At 36.8% G+C, this 21,935-nt stretch overlaps 1 protein-coding gene across 1 annotated transcript in view; it reads left to right on the top strand.

Moving 5' to 3' along the window:
- LOC127643838 (succinate--CoA ligase [ADP/GDP-forming] subunit alpha, mitochondrial) overlaps nt 1-20,258 on the top strand; it is a 42,142-nt gene extending 21,884 nt beyond the window's left edge. The window contains exons 5-9 of the mRNA XM_052126749.1: nt 2,012-2,069; nt 4,201-4,284; nt 4,370-4,521; nt 13,642-13,830; nt 19,878-20,258. Coding sequence (XP_051982709.1) covers nt 2,012-2,069; nt 4,201-4,284; nt 4,370-4,521; nt 13,642-13,830; nt 19,878-19,904 — 510 coding nt within the window. The 3' untranslated portion in view covers nt 19,905-20,258. The remainder of the gene's footprint in view (nt 1-2,011; nt 2,070-4,200; nt 4,285-4,369; nt 4,522-13,641; nt 13,831-19,877) is intronic.
- The last annotated feature ends 1,677 nt before the right edge of the window (nt 20,259-21,935 follow it).

The following is a 21,935-nucleotide window of genomic DNA, read 5'->3' as shown; positions in this document are numbered from 1 at the left end:
TAATTCTACGTGGCATTGATTCAACAAGGTGCTGAAAGTATTCTTTAGAAATGTTGGCCCATATTGATAGGATAGCATCTTGCAGTTGATGGAGATTTGTGGGATGCACATCCAGGGCACGAAGCTCCCGTTCCACCACATCCCAAAGATGCTCTATTGGGTTGAGATCTGGTGACTGTGGGGGCCATTTTAGTACAGTGAACTCATTGTCATGTTCAAGAAACCAATGTGAAATGATTCGAGCTTTGTGACATGGTGCATTATCCTGCTGGAAGTAGCCATCAGAGGATGGGTACATGGTATCCATAAAGGGATGGACATGGTCAGAAACAATGCTCAGGTAGGCCGTGGCATTTAAACGATGCCCAATTGGCACTAAGGGGCCTAAAGTGTGCCAAGAAAACATCCCCCACACCATTACACCACCACCACCAGCCTGCACAGTGGTAACAAGGCATGATGGATCCATGTTCTCATTCTGTTTACGCCAAATTCTGACTCTACCATCTGAATGTCTCAACAGAAATCGAGACTCATCAGACCAGGCAACATTTTTCCAGTCTTCAACTGTCCAATTTTGGTGAGCTCTTGCAAATTGTAGTCTCTTTTTCGTATTTGTAGTGGAGATGAGTGGTACCCGGTGGGGTCTTCTGCTGTTGTAGCCCATCCGCCTCAAGGTTGTGCGTGTTGTGGCTTCACAAATGCTTTGCTGCATACCTCGGTTGTAACGAGTTATTTCAGGCAAAGTTGCTCTTCTATCAGCTTGAATCAGTCGGCCCATTCTCCTCTGACCTCTAGCATCAACAAGGAATTTTCGCCCACAGGACTGCCGCATACTGGATGTTTTTCCCTTTTCACACCATTCTTTGTAAACCCTAGAAATGGTTGTGCGTGAAAATCCCAGTAACTGAGCAGATTGTGAAATACTCAGACCGGCCCGTCTGGCACCAACAACCATGCCACGCTCAAAATTGCTTAAATCACCTTTCTTTCCCATTCTGACATTCAGTTTGGAGTTCAGGAGATTGTCTTGACCAGGACCACACCCCTAAATGCATTGAAGCAACTGCCATGTGATTGGTTGATTAGATAATTGCATTAATGAGAAATTGAACAGGTGTTCCTAATAATCCTTTAGGTGAGTGTATATCAAATTGTTTATGTTTCCAGGAGTGTTTATTTTGTATTTTTTTATATATTTTTTTTGTAGATGTTACAGATATTACATCAGAAATTAGCATAATTAAATTCTGATTCAATGTAATGGACAGCATCATCCAATCACTGTTAAAATGTAAAAAAAAAAAATAGAAAAATTATCAATTCTGAATCTGAATCAAACATCATCTGCAATCTGAAACTGAACTTTTGGTCGGATTTTAGAAGTGAATGAACTTGAATGAACTTTCCTGCACAAGAAAGCAATAGAATGCTCCCTATGTAGTGAATGACCTTACCTTCAGTGTGCTGTGTGGTCTCAGAACAGTTTGAAATGCACCTTATTGTCATGCTAACTTCACAAAAAGCCTCTATAAGAAACATTATTCAGCTTAGTTGAACCCATTGATTCTCATTGTGAGAGTAAATCTAGGATTTCTAAGGGAATAATGCGCTTAAGTACACATTAGTGTACATTTGAGTTTAGCAGCGATAGCAGTGTCATTTTGCGAATTTCAAAAAATTTCAACATTTTTATTTCGCCGCCATATTGTTTTGTCACATGACTCCCTACGTCAAAGGTTTAACACTTAACTGCCAGCACAGAACCTCCTGGACTGAGATCAGTCGGTTTAAATGAATTTAAATTATACGTTGCTTATACCGAAGCCAAAATACAACTTCCACGCTTGTGTACACTGGGTTGCATGAGTTTAAGAAAGTAAAAAGTGTGAATTCTGATTTCATGCTGATATCACCCATAATGCTTATACATTTTAATTGCCTACAGTCAAATGTTTAATTGAAACTAAATCAGATTTCTAATGGTGTTTTCTCCAACATCTGTTTGTAGCCTGGCGAATGCAAAATTGGGATCATGCCTGGACACATCCACAAGAAAGGAAGAATTGGTAACATTTCCACTGGATAACACCTCTGTTATTCAATCTCTAATGCTCAGTATAGTCATCCTTCAGGCAGGGTTTGTCTTTACATTTGATTGTGGAGCAGCTCAGGGCATGATATCAAATGCTGCTTGAATGATAGAATAAAATGAGCCTTGAAAATGTCTTCACAATCATCAGAGAAGCATCAAAAAGGCAGAGATCGAGGAGATTCAATTTAAGACAGACCTTTTTTTTATTGTGATTTGTCAGTTTCTCACCATGTTGTTCTTGATGAGATGTCTCTGTAGACTAAGGGACCTTGAACTCAAATGCAGGCAGTATTTAGATCTTCATGCATTTTCAGATTGCTGATAGCTACTCATCACTGTGCACTCAAGCCATATGCAGACACTCTCTATCATTTTAACAGGGTTCGTACAAGGTGCTTGAAGTGCTTGAAGTACTTGAATCTGGCTTTATCAAATTTAAATCCTGGATAACCCTTGAAAATAGCCATTTTTCTCCAAGAGGTGTAGAAAAAGTTCTTGAATTATAGAAAATCTTAAAATACGTTGCTTAAATAATTTAATAACTGAAATGTATTTATTTATTTTCGGAAATACACGGACAGACCACTAGACCACAGCTGAAGCAGGCATAGCGCCTGCACCATAGCACCTGTTACTTTTGGCAGCGCTGTTCAAAATTGGCCAATCAGAATCAAGTGTTTCTGGAGGATTTAAAAAATATATAATTTATAGATAATATCTATATATAAATAAATAAATATAGAATGAAAGCATTAGTGCAGGGCCGAACAAGTGTGCAAAAAAGCAAAACAAAATGATTAGTAATAATTTAAATAATGAAAAAAATAATGTTTGTCCCTTGATTTCATGTTATTGGTTTGATCAATTTTAAAACAATCTTTTTTATATTTTTACATTTTTGAAATACAAAAAGTTGTATAAAATAATTTTAAGGTTTAAGTTCAGAGGCTGCTTAAATATGCAAAGAGTGATTTTCCCCAGCATGTTAAAAAGTTATTCACATTTTGACACAAAAATATTTGTAATATTTGGAACCCCCAAAATGTGATGTTGTAACCCTTTTAACCCTCGTTAGTGTGTTAACTTTAACAAAATTAAATAATAAAAGAAAAAAGAACAGCCAAATTGTCCTTTTATGAATAAAAATGAATGTCAACATGTTACAAAATGTTTACCCTCAGCCTTTATAGGCAAAAACTGAACTAAATGGAAAATTTCAATATTTTGTAAGTTGGAAAGTCAAATTTTTTTGAGAATGACCAGTTTGCCGTTTGGGTCAGTTCCTCACAGAAATCTTTTGTGTGACTAAACATGGAACACAGCACATGAGTCATATGGACTACTGTTTACGGACCCAGTTATTCAATTTTATTGGAAAGCGAAGTGTGTTTTAAGGGAGCACACTACAATTGCACATCAATTTCGTCATGAATGAACCAAGAATTGTTACTGTGTGAATATGTAGTTAAAGATGCTCATTGTTGTACTTGTGATAAGTGGTGAACTGAATGGTTAAAATATTTTTATTTTAAATTAATAAAATTTGCAATTTAATGACATCATTTCAAGCACATTTTTATTTGTTCTCAAAGTCCTTGAATTTAACTTTAAAGCATCTGTACGAACCCTGTTTTAATCAGCAAGGCTTTGCTGTCATAAGACCCATGCATGCCCGATCAGTAGATAGGCGTTTTTGAAGAGCTCTGAAGAATAGTACTCTGACATGATCTCTGTGTCTGCTTCTGCTGTAAAAAGATATGACCTCATGAAATGTCTTTCTCTGGTAGTGCAAGGCTGTTCAGCAGAGGTTGGTGCACCCTTTCCAGTGCCATTACATTTGACATTTGCAAAGTAATATGTCTGTATGCCAGCTAGTTGCCCCCTGGTTGCATTGTGCAACCATGAAAATAGAACTGAGAGCAGCAGAAATGCTTTTAAATGTACATGTTTGCTATCTAGAATATTGTACAGACAGGAAGTTTTAGAACACTTATCGCTTGTAATTTTGGAAGGATAGGAAAGTAAATAGACACTTACACTTGGATGTTGTATTAAATGATAATCTTACAATTGAATTTTCATGTCGCTGTGTTCTTTTCTCCCAGGCATTGTATCTAGGTCAGGCACCCTTACATATGAAGCTGTACATCAGACCACGCAAGTGGGTCTGGGACAGTCATTGTGCATTGGTATGACAAACTAATGATCTGTAATTTTCTAACATTGCTTAGTCTAGAAAACAGTTCTTTGAAGAAAGTGTCTTTTGTCTTTTAGGTATTGGTGGTGACCCGTTTAACGGCACTAACTTCATTGACTGTCTGGAGGTGTTCCTGCAGGACCCCAAAACAGAGGGCATAATTCTGATTGGAGAGATTGGCGGAGATGCAGAGGAGAATGCGGCAGCGTACCTAAAACAGCACAACTCTGTAAGATGCTTGTCAGAATTACTTAACAAAACCTTTTAAATTGTCCAAAAAATGCCAGATGAGTTTTTCTGCTAAACGTACTGTACCATATCTGCTATTCACAAAAGCAATAGAGCACAATAATCTGGTTCTGGAAATAAAAATCCCATTCTTTTTCCCATAGAGGAATTGACTATTATGACAACTTAAAAACCTAATAGACAGTATTTGCTTCTGCTGAAGCTATCAGTCTTTGTCATTGATTGCTGCCTTTTTGTCCAATTTTCAAATACTTTTTCACTTTTTAATACATTTTTAGAATGTTATGATTCACCTCAAGGTTTTAGATTTCTTTCATGAAGTATTTTATGAAATCTCTATGGAAACAAATAATGGGAAAAATACTTGCAGAAACTAAGACTGCTGAAAAAGTGGGCGGGCATTCTTGCGATCTTTAGGCTATGCAAATCTACCTTTCACACAGGACCACCAAAATGCTGTCAAAACATTCTGCTTTCTCATAATGTCCACAATGTTTGGCAATGTTTATGTTTGCTTTATTTTCTTGGTGAATATTTACATTTATGCAGTTGCTCGTGACCAAACGTGTCTACCGGTAAACTGAGTGGAGTAGCACTCTTACTTAAAGGAATATTCCGGGTTCAATACAAGTTAAGCTCAATCGAAAGCATTTGTGGCATAATGTTGATTACCACCAAAAAAAAAATTCGACTCGTCCCTTCTTTTCTTTGAAAAAGAAAAAAAACAAAGTTACATTGATGGACTCGCAATGGACGTGAATGGGACCAAATGGTGGAGGGTTTAAAGGCAGAAATGTGAAGCTTAAAAGCACTTATATTAATTCTTATGTTAAAATTCATGTATAATTTGATCTGTAAAGTTTTTTAAATTGTCATTTTTAGGTTTTTAAGGTTTGTTGACATTACATCGTCATGGCAAGAAGTTGTAAAACTGGTTATAACTATACACAGAAAAAGTTACTAAGTGATTTTGTCACACTTTGACACATATTGTTTATGACTTGTGGCTATACCTTTGAAACAGTGAGAATTTATTGTTTACAGATTGGCCCCATTCACTTCCATTGTAAGTGCCTCACTGGAACTCAGATATATATGTATTTTTTTAAGAAAAGTAGGGGCAATAAAAAAACATGTTTTGTGGTAATCAACATTATGCCACATATGTTGTAGATTTAGTTTAATGTTATTGAACTGGGAATATTCCTTTCAGAGTATCCTTGTTCATGCTCAAACCTTTAATTTCACAAATTGGGAGCTTTTCTGACAATATTGCTTTTCCTGCTCGACAATGGTTCCTGCTTATACATAAGCTCGATTTTCGGTCTTCCATTGATCAGGAAAGGATATGTTATGCAGAATGTTAGGGAGTGAGAGCCTTAGTTACCCTTCACCTTTACCCATCTTTTTTCCATACAATAAAAGTGAATGGTGACTGAGACTGAACATTCTGTATAACATCTGCTTTTGTTTTTCACAGAACAAAGTAAAGTAATACAGGTTTTTAACAAGATGAAGTGAGTAAATGGTGACAGAATTGTCATTTTTGGGTGAACTATCCCTTTAAAAACATGTTGAACCACGTGTGCAGGATTTCAGACTGTAAGGAGGTAAAGGTAATGTGTAGAACTCTAGCTCTCTTCTACACACCCTACACACACAAAGGATACGGATTGCTGTTATTCATTCATGAATCGCTTGTTTGCCCATGAATACGTTTTTCTTAGCCCTTGAGATGTATGCAGTGTTTTTCTTCTTGATCTTTTGGATATCAGCAATGTTCCTCAATAAACAGGAACCCTCAAAACACATGGAGCTTCTCTTTCATAGCTGGCACCCAAGAGATGAGATACAAGCCAGAAGACAAGTGCACAAGCACACATTGTGTTTGTGAATGAGCAAATGGCCTCCAGCTGCACTTTGATCTGTTTTGGTTGTGAAGGAAAATCTGTAGGGCTTTCAGTGTGATCTTTGGATCAGCCAGCCTGTATTTCACTCACCGTCAAAGACCCCCCACACACTTTTAACACAGTTTGTGTCATCATTAACTATGTCATATTTATTCCTCCAGTCTGGATTTTTTAAGAGAGATGATGTATTAACATATCTCTTGCTCGGGGAGAATTTTTCATTCTGTGATAATATAAAAAAATAAAGCCTTGGCTCTGTGAATCGTACCCACTCACTCCTGCAGGAAATGCACTTAACGAGCCATTAGAAAGTGCTGATATTCCGACTCATGGAATAGTTACAGCTGTGTTTATTGAGGCAAATTGTGTACAGCTAACTGACACATGAAAGTACATTTTCTCAAGAGGCCCTCAGGCATCCAGAGCCAGACAAGGGTGAGACTGAGCTAAGGTCTGAGAGTGCAACAGTTGTGGGCTGCAGTAACCCAGTATAGTTCAATTAATTTGCCTGAATGCGTCAGCTGTATGCACAAGTGCCTCATTTTAGTGCCACATTATTGATGTACTAAGAATCGTCAAATAGAACCGGCTAAATGACTCATTTCTATTGTTGCCACAAATGAGTTGAACAGAAATAGCAAACTGTCATCCTGCAATATTCATAACTGTTGAGAAGTTGCTGAAATCATTGTGTTGAGCATGCATTTGCCAGACATTTTCTTTTCTTGGCTGGTCAATTAATTTCCTCAATACCTGGTTGCAAATTGTATGAAATTACTCCTTTCAGGTAAACTTTTCTCAAAACCTCAGTGAGGTAGTTTTTAGTGAATGCTCTAAAGATGGCCTTGGTCATGAATAATGGAGATTGATCGATCATCGGTCATGCTACATTTAATTTGCAGGATTCAGCCTAGGAAGAAATATTTGGCGGTTATGACATTTTTTCGTCTGTGCAGCTGTTAACAAGACCTGAATTGATCAGACTGTAAAACGCATCGTGACCTGATTAAGGACTGCAGACAGGGATGATACATCAGCATTGAGGTTCTTGGCAGTATTGTAGGTGGCAATCCATACAGGGGCTGGTAAACTAGTGGCTTTAGAAAATTTAATGTCAGATTTATGTTGCTCTTTGAAACATTTTTGTGAGCTTTTCAACTCTTTGTTTTGACTGAAACAAAATGGCCTTGGAAACGGTTCTCTACTTTCGTTTGGAATGATAGTTGTGACAATTGCTTCTGGTCCAATCCTGTATATCAAATTGTTGCATGCATGCATCATTTTCTGTTAGACAGGTGTCTGGTGCTTGCTTGTATACAAGCATGCAATCACTTTTCCCTCTTTGCTTCTAGTTTAGCAACTCCCAGCATGCATACCCAAGTAAGATCTTGTAGTAACAGAATTGCCTAGGCAAACTGTAAAATTGCCTTTCTGCAAATTCAGCATTTTGATATCAATATTCTTAAGTGCTTGTCAGTGACACACTTGTTCTTACTTATTGGTAACCTTTGCTACCAAGGGAACATTGTCCCTTAAAGGAATAGTTAAAAAAAAAAAAATTGCTGATAATTTACCCATCCAAGATGTATCTTAGTGTATCTCATCAAAAAATCCTCCACATGCAGCAATGACAGCTTTGCCGATACTTGGCATCCTAGCTGTTGGTTTGTCCAGATACTAAGGTGACATTTCACCCCACTCTTCCTTTAGCACTTGCCATATATGTGGCTGTCTTGTCGGTCATTCTCATGCACCTTACAGTCTAACTGATCCCAAAAAAGCTCAATGGGGTTAAGATCCGTAACACTCTTTTCCAATTATCTGTTGTCAAATGTCTGTGATTCTTTGCCCACTCTTACATTTTCTTTTAGTTTTTCTGTTTAAAAAGTGTCTTTTTCTTTGCAATTCTTCCCATAAGGCGTGCACCCATGAGTCTTCTCTTTACTGTTGTAAATGAAACTGGTGTTGAGCAGGTAGAATTCAATGAAACTGTCAGCAGAGGACATTTCTCAAACTAGAGACTCTGATGTACTTATCCTCTTATTTAGTTGTACATTTGGCCTTCCACATCTCTTTTTGTCCTTGTTAGAGCCAGTTGTCTTTTGTTTTTGAAGACTATAGTGTACACCTTTGTATGAAATCTTCAGTTTTTGGCAATTTCAAGCATTGTATAGCCTTCATTCCTCAAATAATGATTGACTGATGAATTTCTAGAGAAAGCCGTTTCTTTTTTGCCATTTTTGACCTTAAGACATGCAGTCCACTGCATACTGTGGCAACTCAAAAACAAACACAAAGACAATGTTAAGCTATATCTAACGAACCAAATACCTTTCAACTGTGATAAAAACTGGTTTTGATATAATGCAAGTGATTCTCTAGTACCAAATTAAGCGTGATTACTAGGGCTGTAATGATTATTCGACATTATCGACAACGTCGACAATAAAAAATTGTCAACACATTTTTATTGTCCAAAATTCGTCTGATTTCATTTAACACAACATGAGATCTTTTGAAACGATGATGACGCGGGAAAACAGCACTTCAGCTCGTTCTTGATTGAGGAGAGGAAGAATGAACAGCTCACAGTCTAGATGCACTCCAAGCTTTCCAAACAGATTAAGGTGATGTAGATTGCAGAGTATTATAATACAAAAGCAAAATAATTAAATACAGAAGCAGTGTGGTCGTGAAATAAAGCGGAGCCGTACCTGGTGTTCCGCTTGAGCAAAACTTGCCTGTCTGAGCGTCTAAAAAGGAAACACTGCGCCATTATATACTGTATTTAATGCATCCTTTATTAATGTTCAAATAATAAGGAAGTGGGCTGTATGCATGAGCACAAACTCCGAAACTGGGATTTGTACGGTCTGTGCCGTTTATATGAGTCGCGTGAAAAAACAGCGCGAGGGAGTTTCAAACTTCTCCAGGCTGATACATTGTCTTGTGTGGAGACGCTCATCACTGGCGCACGCTTGCTGCAGCTAGATTTTGTTTAAAGTGATTGCTCGTGACATAGTGAATTATAATATGACTGTCATGGTGAGTATCTTATGGTGAAGAAAATCTATAAAGAAGCAGCTCTATAAAGAATTAAGAGTTTGTTTTTGTGAGTTAAAGATGGATCAAAAAAGTTAGTCTATTATACAATGCAACTTTTTTTTTTTTTTTTTTTTTTTATTTCTAATATAAATATTCCTTATGTACATTTACTTTAGCGGATATACTGCAGAATATCTTTTCTTTACTGTGCAAGTGAAAAAATACACTTTTCAAAATACACTTATATTTAAGATACATTCTCTTAAAGCAAGTATCTTATATGTTGCTTCTCAAGTAAATGTATCTTGTTTTAAGGCTTTTTAGACAATGTTAAATGGAAAACAAGACAATAATCTTTTTGCACTTCATCTTTTATCAATTTAACTAAAAATCCAAGTAGTTTTTCCCCTTTAATTCAGTGAATGTCATTTAGATGTATTTTTAAAAGATAATTTTTTCTTCTTTATTGTTAAGAAAGCACATTTTAATACAGCCTTTTAAGTCTAGGCACAAGCTGAATAATCGGTTAAGAGCTAATCATTAATCATTGCAATAATCGCCCGAATACTCAAATGATCATTCTAATAATTGTTAGATTAGTCGATTATAAAAATAATAATTAGTTGCAGCCCTAAAGATTACTCAAGGATAAGGTGTTGGAGTGATGGCTGCTGGAAATGAGGCCTGTCGTCTAGATTTGATAAAAATTACTTTTTTCAAATAGTGATGGTGCTGTTTTTTTACATCAGCAATGTCCTGACTATACTTTATGATCAGTTGAATGTCACCTTGGTGAATTAAAGTACCAATGTCCTTACAAAACAGCAAAATATGTACCTTATTCCAATATTTTGGCCGCCAGTGTAACCTTTATTTTATGCTTTAAGACATATGTAACTCAGTGCAATATAAGTTTCTCAAGGTTGATTGAAGAGTGTCTTAAGGAGAGGTTGTCATTTAACATAAAAGAGAACAAAATGAATGAACAGTTTTCAAATCAAGCGTTCTCTCTTGTCTTTGTGCTGAGCACAATATTATTATCTTAATCTTACCAGATTAAGCTTTAGTCTGCAGTCAGCTGCGTGGGTATGAACAGCTTGAGCAGAGATTGAGCTTTGAACCAAAGACTGCTCCTGTGGAGCATTATAATATTTGCATGTAGTGTAAGATTATCAAGCATTAAGCCGGATTGTCTTTGACTAACGGTCACATTCACTTCATCTTCTCTACCTGAAGTCTGCAATCCCATTTAAAATTCAGTAGAATCAAGAATTGCTAGTGAAGTTTAGTAATAACCTTCTCTCCTCTGAGATTCTAAAGAGCTTGTTTGCATTAGCACTGGGGTCCAGTCCAGGCCTTATCTGAATTAAAATGTGCACCCAGGTGCTACAACCTTCACTCAACCCTTGATGGTAAACCACCCCAAGAGATGCTGCCAAATTGGACAGAAATGTTAAATGGGTGAACTTGATCCAATATTTTATTTTAGACACTTGATCGGGGTCCCACAAAACATGGAAATGTCAGGACATTTTGAAATTGTGCTTTCCAAACCTGGAAAAGAATGCAATCTTAAAAGTAATATAAAATTTATGGAAATTTCTATGGCGAATATACACTCACAGAGCACTTTATTAGGAACACCTGTACACCTACTTATTCAAGTCAAGATTTATTTCTAGAGCACATTTAAAAGCAACAGTGTTGCACCAAAGTACTGTACAGTGAAATATTAAAAGTATCAAGAAAAAACCAGGAGCAAGTACACAAGTGACAATATTAATAAACAACAACGCAGCAGACAAAATATACACTGCAATAAACAGAATACAGTCTGTGTAACTAAACCATAAAACACTTAAGCTAAGAATGATCAAAATATAGAGAATACAGGTAAGATTTAAGAAAAGATTTAAAACTGGCTAGTGAAGGAGCAGACCTCATGTGAAAGGGCTGGCTGTTCCAAAGTTTGGGAGCTGCAGCAGAGAAGGCCCGACCACCCTTACATTTGCAGCGAAAACAAGGGACAGATAAGAGAAGTTGATTACACAATCGAAGTGCTCTTTCAGGAGGGTAAGTAATCAAAAGGTCACTGATGTACTTTGGTGCAACACCAGATAAAGCCTTGTACACATAGACAGCAATTTTAAAATACTATCAATACAATCAATTCTATACTTGACTGGAAGCCAATGTAAAGTTGCTATAATAGAAATATGATCCCTCTTTTTTGTACCGGTAAGAAGTGTACCTGCTGCATTTTGATCAATTTGAAGATTAAAAATAGCAGTTTGAGGCAGACCGATGTACAGAGAATTACAGTAATCCAAACATGATGATAGAGAGCATGGATTATAGTATCCAGATCTTTTGGAGAAATTTAGCGACAATTTTAGATGAAAGAAACGTCCCTTTACCACTGCACTAATTTATAATAAATTAATGACGAATAAAAAATAACCCCAAGACTTCTCATTTGTGATTTAACGCTTGAGGAAAAATAACCATATTGTAAGGCAGATGGAGGCCTGGGGGGGCCTAAAGTCAAAATTTCACTTTTAATTTCGTTTAATTGCAAAAATGATTTGCCATCCAAAATGTAATATCCTCAAAACGGTCACAGAGCACCTCAAAAGGACGACCACTGTCAGTTTTAACTGGTAGATAAAATTGTGTGCCATCTGCGTAGCAATGGTAAGAAATCTTGCATTTCTGAAAAAAAAGCACCCAGGGTATAGAAGCAAGAGCAATTACAGAAAAAAGAGAAGAGGGCCCAAAATGGACCCCTGAGGCACACCGCACAATAAGGGAGCCGACAAAGACGAATACTTCCCAATACTCACTTAGAAAGTTCTGTCTTTGAGGTAGGAGGCCAACCACTGTAGGGCATCACACCGAATGCCCACCACAGTATCAAAACAATGTTACAATTTTATAATCAATTGTATCGAATGCAACAAGACAAGCACAACATGCGATAATTGTTTTTAAAAACAGTAGCAACACCACCACCATGTCCAGAAATCCTCACAAATTGGTCTGAATGATTTGTTAGCAAAAATATTTTTTTTAAATTGGTTCCAGAAATTGCAAACAACTGGAAAAGTCATGCACTTACCCAACTGCTCCCTATCTGCAGTTGCAATTAAGACAAAACCCATACCCCACTCTGGAATTCATGAATGAGAGCAAAACAATCCTGAACTGTTGAACATGATCTATCAACAGTGGAAGTTAACTTGTTATTTCAGCAGTCAACGTCACTCAATCCATTACATGAAAGTGAGATGTATTAAATGACAGACTTGAGCGACTGTTGCTTAATTTGCTTTCTCCCACGCAAGCAATTAGATGCCTTGATCTACCTCCCTTTTAATACCTCCTTTTGAACACGTTTGTGAATAGCAACTTGAGGAAGCAAAATAGACTCTTGAAAAACATCTTGTATCCCATCCTTGGTGCTGATATGACCCTGGTTAATGGGAAATACAGACATCATAATTGTTGAATGAACCGTTGAATTAAACTTTTCTTATTTTGCAGTACATTGTATTTTCATTTGAATAATAATTCTCAAATAATGTCTCAAATGATGACTTATGTCTTTCCTCTGTTAAACACAAATTAAGATTTTTTTTGAAGGGTATATGATATGTGTTTGTCCATACAATGCAAGTCAGTGGGGTCCAAAACTTTCAAGCTCCAAAAAGAGCATAAAGGCATATGATCAGCTTTGTAAGAAACAGATCAAAACTCCTTTTTCACTATAAATCTTGATATTTTAATTCTCCTTTGCACAATCATGATTTGAAGCTCATTCACACTTCCTCATGATTGACTCATGCATGAAAACCTGTCCTTTTTAAATGTGACCACATTGACTTGAATTGTATGGATAAATACACCATACATCCTTCAAAATATCTTTGTTTTTGTTCTGCAGAAGAAAGTAAGTCCTTTGAGTTTGAGATAGCGTAATTGTGAGTAAATGATGAGAGAATTAAAATTTTTGGGTGAACTATTCCTTTAATGTTTTCAAAATCCTAAAGCTTTACCAGATTAACCGTATGAACTCACATTTTTGCACCCCACTGTTTATTTAAAGTCCATTCATCTTTTATCTTTGTTGTTTACTCTATCTTTAGGGTGCCAGTGCTAAGCCAGTGGTGTCATTCATTGCCGGCCTGACGGCCCCTCCTGGAAGGAGAATGGGGCACGCAGGAGCCATCATCGCCGGAGGCAAAGGAGGTGCCAAAGAGAAGATTGCCGCCCTCCAGTCTGCTGGAGTCGTCGTCAGCATGTCTCCAGCGCAGCTGGGCAGTACCATGTTCAAGGTGAGATCGATTTTTCTCAGTGTAAGCCATAACCGAGAGGCAGAGTCACTAATATCACACAGAGCCGCCCACCTCAGCATTTTACAACCTTACAATCTAATTGCACAACACACTGTTTTTGGCTTCTTGAGGTCCGCCTGCAAACACAAACATGCTGAGAGCAACCATTAAAGGCTGTTTCTTTAGAAATTCTATGTATTTTTTATTTTCTTCTAAATAGTTAGGAGTCACACAATGATATCTTCTTGCTGAGCTCTTTTTTAAAAGTAGATTTATCAGCATGCAAGGCATTAGCCAAACTGGCTCTCCAAAATTCACGGTTTTGTGGGCCAAACCGGTGACAAATATTAAGGGCCCTGTGAGGAAATCACAGCAGTCTTTACCGTAAGATATTCAATAGAAAGCTGCAGCGCAAGAGAGGAAATTAACAAAGCTCCATTTGTATTGGTGAGTTAGCAGCTCTGCCTCATTATCTCAATTTATCACAGCCAGCACTTTTAACAAGATGTATAAAAAGTGAAAGTGTGTATTACACTCATTCATCATTTTATCCCTTTCATTATCAGCACTCACAAATGCTCCTTCCTCTGCATCAATACCATTTTCCTGCCTCTTCCACCACACCCTTGCAATTTGTAATCATTGGGAGTAATGATGAAAAACGCTCGGGCTGGTTGTTAATTTTTCAGCCCATTGTGTTCATACATCTGTGTTGATCTCACTGGCCGATTTAATGATGATGGCACAAACATGCGACTGACAGTTGATTGTGTTTGCTCGGTTTTCCTTCCTCTCTCCCTTTATTGTGTGTTTTGGGCTAGGCTATGTAGCTGAATGTATATTTTTCAGCTTTTTGACAATATTCAAACATATCTCTATATTATGTTATTTCTCTGAAATGTTCAGTTGAAGCATCTTTTCGACCATACATCCATTGTAGCCAATAAGATTAAAATTTTTTATTGCAAGTTAAATAAATTAAATCTAGTTAGAATATGTAAAATACCATGCAATTTTGAGTGATGACAATACATGGAAAATCGCCACTACTGAAATTTTGAAACTTCTGACAAATGGCGGCAGGCAAGAAAAGGTCACGTTATTGGTCTGACATGGAAACATATTGGACAAAGTAAAAGCACAATAAAGTCATCACAATATTCACAATGCTGCTTAACTTTATATCGTCTAAAAAATCTTTGCAAATATATTGTGAATATTCAATATATTTGACCAGTCCTTTTGTGTATTGCCAGACACAAACACTGGGAAGATAATAATCACATTCATTCTCTCCCCCTTTCTCTCTGTAATAATCATGCAACCATAAAAAAACTGTAATATTTTGTTTCTTACTGAAGAGTAGACCATCTCCAATAATCCTGATTATTGCATTTGACGCTAAAGTCATGGCACAGATTGACCACTAGATGGCAATAGAACTTTAAATATTTTCTTCAAAGAACCTTTGCATTTCTATTCTGGCATGCTCTTTATTTCTGACTCATAACATTTGCATAAGGGAATTCTCTCAAAAATACACAATTCTGTCACCCTTGTTGGGGAAAATGGTTTTCAAAAGCACAATGTATCACCCTGCAGCTGTTAGCCTCAGTAAATTAACCATGTAAATAGCTGTACCTCCCTGAAACAATCTATATTCATCTTGCAGGTATTGTGCTTCTCCTTTAGTCATACAGTCTATTTTTTTACATTGTATATGTTTACCCATGGATTCTGGAAATGTTTTTATGTGCGTGTTGCACTGTGAGATGAGCTTTGCATGCATCCTTACTTCTTGAGATTCACACAAAGCTTACTGATACAGTCGTTTCCTGTTTAATGCAGTGGGCTTTCCAGCTTTTTGGATTTGAGAGAATAAAACTTACCTTTTCTTCCACTGCATAAAAGAAAGGGCTGCAACTATCTATTTTAATTTTGGATTAATCATCGCTTCAAAATAATTGAATATTTCACATCTTGCCCAGTGGTCTTCTTCAGACGATGTGCAAATTGAAGTCTGTTCAATGTATGCTTTACATTTGTATTCAAAATGAAACACTGAAATCAATCGAGTAGTTTAAAGGGATAGTTTACCTAAAAATTAAAACTCTCTACCCAGGTGTGTAGGACTTCCTTTCTTTTGCAGAACACAAACAAAGATTTTTAGAAAATATCTCAGCTAAGTATACAAAGTCAGCATAAATGTAATCCAAATGACTCCAGTGGTTAAATCCATATCTTCAGAAGCGATATGATGAGAAACAGATATCGATATTTAAGTCCTTTTAACTATTAATTCTCCTCCCTGCCTGGTTGGTGGTGATATGCACGATGAATGCGAATCACCAAAACAAAAGAAAGAAGTGAAAGTGAAGATTTATATTAAAAAGGGACTTAAATATCGATTTGTTTCTCACCCACACCTATCATATCGCTCCTGAAGACATGAATTAAACCACTGGAGTCTTATGGATTACTTTTTTGCTGCCTTTATGTGCTTTTTGGACCTTCAAAGTTTCTTTCACCATTTTCTAGAATTGTATGAAACAACAGAGCTGGGATATTCTTCTAAAAATCTTTGTGTTCAGCAGAAGAAAATAAATCATAAATATCTGGCATGGCATGAGGGTGAGTAAATGATGAGAGAATTTGAATTTTTGGATCAAATATTCCTTTACGTACGGAAGCTCAAAGAGGCCTTGTGTTATTATTATTTTTCTGTCTCGTTTTCTCGTGATCTCGACATAACTAAGGTTGTTTTCTCGTGATCATGACTTAATTTTCTCGTGATCTCGGCATAACAAAAAGTTGTTTTCTCGTGATCTCAACATAACAAAAAGTAGTTTTTTTCGAGATCTCGACGTCTCTCTGTCATTGACAACTTCCAGATTAGTGTCAGACACCTTAGAAGAAGACTATCATGTCTACAACTTTGTCGTAGAAAATACAGTGACCCTGAACGTTTGGTCAATTTCATTGCCAGTCAACTTGAGGGACCGGGACGTCTGCATGACTTTGGTCAAGCCAGAGCCATATAAAGAGAGAGTTGCGACAACGGAAGTTCTAAATGCTTGATCGTCACGTGATTCACGTAGACTTCAGATAGTTCCAGGAAGTGCTTTTGCGGTCATTTCAAACTGTTAGAGTAGAGTGACAGAACTGCGATTTCTGGTAATTAGTAGTCAATAAATGCATTTATTTTATATATTTATGTAACACACCGACATATGTATGTAGCATGAGTATGTTGTTACAGCGATGTTGTTTTTTAAAGATCAAATCAGCTAATATTTGAGGATTAGTGTTCGCTTACCGTTATTTGCCTCAACTTATTTCAGGCTAGGGTTTCTGTTGCCTTTTTATGGTACCTCATGTTCATTGTTTTCACTAATCTCATGGTAACTAATGTCATATTTATGACTTTTCAGATAGTACAGAGACAGGCTTGTGACAGGTGATTTCCAGCTCGCACCGCACAATGGGTAATGAACTATTAACTATTAGCAGCAGTTATGTAAATTTAAAATTTAGTGAAATGAAGCTTATTGTTTACAATTCTTACAATTCTATATATAGTAATATAATTATTTATGTATTATAAATATTATATATCTAATGTATAATTCTTACAATACTTATTCATATACACAATATATTCAGCTTTAAAACAACTTAAGCATACTCGTATATAAACTGCCGTTCAAAAGTAATGAGGCTGAAAATTCAGCTTGGCATCACAGGAGTAAATTACATTTTAAAATACATTAAAATAGAATACAGTTATTTTAAATTGTAATAATATATTACTGATATTACTTTTTTTTTGTATTTTTATTCAAATAAATGCAATAACTATTTACAGCAATTCATGAATACATTTCTAATAAATTAAATAGCATGCCAAGCATTTTGTATGTGTCCTTTCTTTCATGTTGTCGTTGCATAGTCTTCACCATGGTTTGCTGTGCTGCATGGGGATGCTCCAATCAGCTCAGAGAAAGGTGTGCTGAATGTATGGCTTCCCCACTGACATGGAGAGGAGAAAAAAATGGTTGGCTCAAGTCAGCAGGAGCAATCTAAATATAAATAAAAATTACAACAACAAAAAATGTGTGAGGTATTTGCAAAGATTTTACAATTAATAGGGTGTTCGTTACTAACTTTATCCAGCTCCAATCCTTGCCTAATCTGTTAGTTATCTGATAACATCCCTTATCTCCTAATTTAATGAGTAATACTCAACTATAAGGTTTTAATTTACAAGTTATTTTTATTTAGATGTACTGATAATATACAGAATAAGATAATATTATTCTTTAAACGTCTCACCTTTTAAAAGTGCGTCGTAAACGGTTTGTTCTGATGCTACGGTGTTTGCTGCTACTTCCGGGAACTATTGAGAGGCTCCACGAGCCGCCATTGCTGTAAAAAAAACGTTCCATTGGAGTCAATGGAGTTGTCGCAACTCTCTCTTTATATGGCTCTGGGTCAAGCCAGCCGCAATTTAGATCCGAGTGCGCGCATATTGCAGTTATAACGGTACTTTGCGGAAAGCGCAGAAAGACGTGCTTCTTGACTCCTGTTGAGTGCAGAAGAAGTCTTTCTCTATTGATGAAAAAACGTTTATTAAGTGTTTGTGACGTGCTGCCTGGTGTTTATTAATATTTTTGATTTAGCCTATGTGAATGGTGACTGGTTAGAATACTCTTGGATAGGGCAGGTGAATATTTTATAACCAAAGTGTAATTAATTAACATAACTTTACATTTACATATAATAAATTGTACTTTTCTGCCAAGGATCTCTCATTGTCCATCATACCTTGTAATAAACTTTTAATTGTAAATCCTGTATGTCAATTAAAAACTATATAGAAAATTAAAGGCAAAAACAACTTTTTGTTATGTCGAGATCACGAGAAAACAACCTTAGTTATGTCGAGATCACAAGAAAACGAGACAGAAAAATAATAATAACGTAATTAATAACTGAAGTATAATTTAAATCAAAAGTTAGTAATATAATATAAACTGGTTAGATGTTCTGCAGGAACTTGCACAGATTTTCTTCATTGAACATAATTACATGTAACCATATTTTCCTGTTATGAAGTAATGTAAGGGACTACTCTTTTTCGGTCACTTGCAAAGCATACATGATTTAATGTATGGTTAATTTAAAACCTAAATTTGAGTATTGTTTTTAGGGATGCACCAGTGTATCGGCCAAACATCGGTATCGGCCGATATTCGCCTTGTTGACTGACATCGGCCTATCGGCAAATACGATGTCATTCACCGATGGCAGTGGCCGATGTTTATCTGTTTATATGTCTTTGTTATTTTTTGTCGACTTGGACAACAGTTGCCTACCCAGCTTCTATGATTGAATTTGTGCTCATTCAAAGATAGTGTGATGTAGGGCTGAAAGACTTAAAACAGCTCATTTGTTTTTTATAATAAAGATTTCTTTATTTCACTGGCACAAAAAACAAACCAAAAAAAAAAAATTCGGCATCGGCCAATTTTTTTTAAAACATCGGTATTGGCCCACAATTTCACAATCGGTGCATCCTTAGTATTCTTATCAAACTGGTCACACTCCGATTGATTCTCAGTATTTTAACTTTAACTTTAACTGTGACTGAGACATTTAATTGCCCACCTAGTGCAAAATAGAAATGCTTGCGTTGTAATAATATAACAGTTCCTGACGAACACCATCTCAATGCATTGCATAGCACAATCACTCTGTTAAAAGACAAAACGCAACAACCTGGCCAATTAGTTTTACTACACTTGTTTTCTCCTGCAAAGTGGCATTACTAATGAAGCTTCTCCATGCAAAGCGCAAAGAAATTAACATTCATTGTTGATTATAATTCTGTTATAAATTATATTTATATTGAATTAGATTTTATTGATTAGTTGTTGCAGCCCTAATAACAGCCCCCTGCTACGCATGCATCTGTGCAGCAATCCCTGTTACAATCCTTGCCAATCACTTTTATTTGAACCATGTTTACTCTTCCCTCTTCTCTGCAGGAGTTTGAGAAGAGGAAGATGTTGTAACTTGTTAGAGACAAGTACAGACAGACTGCCCTGCCTGCCTAAGGACCTTCATCCTTGCTGGAGTCCATCACCTCCCTCCAGGCTCAACAGTGCGCACACCTTTGTGTTTTCATCAGATTCTATGAGTTCATGCTCCGTATTTGCACCAGAGGAAATAAAAAAAAAAACATTTAAAAGTCTATCACAGTCTCCTTGTTAGAAGTGTACAGCACATCCACTAGACCCTTGTATTTCAGCTACACTTCGAGCAAAGTCTGCCCTGTGTTGCTTTTTGTGATATCCCAGTGCTGTATGAATTCCATCTCTTATGTTCTCTCTCCCTCTGAAATGGCAAATATATCTCTTATGCTCTGACTTAACCTTGTAGTAGTTAATTTTTACATTTAGCTCTTGTCCATGCTCCATTTACTTACAACGACACGGTGCATGTCTCTGGTGATGGGGGGACTTTGGCAGCCTTAATGAATGCATAGCCCCATGGTGAGAGGTAATGTTTGATTTTTTTCTTTAATCTGAATCGCTCTGAGGCAATATGCTTTCTCTCTCCTACACTCACGTTGACTGCATAACTCATTTGCGCAATTGAAAGGCATCAACTTCCCTTCACATTCCCAGAGTTCCCTTCCCAACAGCCTGTACATTCATGCAGACTCTGCGCGACCTTCTTACTCCCCAACTCTTTGAGGGCATTAAATTTCATCTTTCTTTGCCTTTTGAAAACAAAGGCAATTTTACCCTGTATTTTTTTAGCATATGTCTTAAATTGAATGGCAGGTGCAATTAAGAATTGAAGATGGTCAGACAGGAAATGGCCATGTACAATTGTGGTCAAATATATTGGCACCCTTGGTAAATATGAGCAGGATAAGGAGGTTGTGAAAAACATTGTTTATCCTTTTGATCTTTCATTCAAAAATGTTTCAGTCAAAAATATTATAATACATAATAATAATACAAAATGTTATTATTTTTTTTTAGCCCATTTTCTCCCAATTTGGAATACCCAATTTCCACTACTTAGTAGGTCCTCATGGTGGCATGGTTGCTCACCTCAATCTGGGTGACAGAGGACAAGTCTCAGTTGCCTCCAGTTCCGAGACGTCAGTCCGTGCATCTTATTATGTGGCTCATTATGCATGGCACCGCAGAGACTCACAGCATGTGGAGGCTCATGCTACCCTCCGCAATCCATGCACAATTTACCATGCACCCCAATGAGAGTGAAAACCACTAATCACCATGTGCCTCTACCCTCCCTAGCAACCGTGTCAATTTGGCTGCTTAGGAGACCAGGCTGGAGTGACTCAGCACTCCCTGGATTCAAACTCACGACTCCAGGGGTGGTAGTCAGCGTCAATACTTGCTGAGCTACCCAGGCCCCCCCAAAATCTAACCTTTAATTGAAGTAAACTAATTGAAGGGGGGTGTCTCATAATTAAATACATAGTTTTCTCCAAAACACATTTGCCACAATTATTGGCACCCCTACAAATTCTTATGAGTACAATATATCTGAATATATGTTCCCACATTTTTTTTAGAACACCTGGGTGACAAGGAACATGAAATTGTTCAGCCATGACTTCCTGTATCTAATGGGTATAAATATGAGGTAACACAAAAGCCACATTCCCTTAGTCATCCATCACAATGAGTAAGACCAAAGAATAAAGTTATGATGTGTAGCAAAAGGTTGTTGAGCTTCCCAAAATGAGAATTGGCTATAAGAAAATAGTCAAAGCATTGAAAATGCCCATTTCCACCACCGTGACAATATTTAAGAAGTGCCAATAAACTGGAGATCTTAAAATTCTGCCTGGAAAAGGACATGTGTCAGTATTGTCTCGACCCATGGTGAGGAGGATGGTTCGAGTGGCCAAAACTTCTCTAAGGAGAATTGCAGGATTTATTTTAGTCTTGGGGTCAAGAAGTCTCCAAAACTACAATCAGAAATGTATGGAGGAATGGTCTCAGATCCATTGCCAGGTGTTCTCCAACCTCATTAGGCATTCTAGGAGAAGACTCAGAACT

The sequence above is a fragment of the Xyrauchen texanus genome, chromosome 5, assembly GCF_025860055.1.
Source record: "Xyrauchen texanus isolate HMW12.3.18 chromosome 5, RBS_HiC_50CHRs, whole genome shotgun sequence".
Classification (NCBI taxonomy): domain Eukaryota; kingdom Metazoa; phylum Chordata; class Actinopteri; order Cypriniformes; family Catostomidae; genus Xyrauchen; species Xyrauchen texanus.
This window is presented reverse-complemented; position numbering and strand designations above follow the sequence as displayed.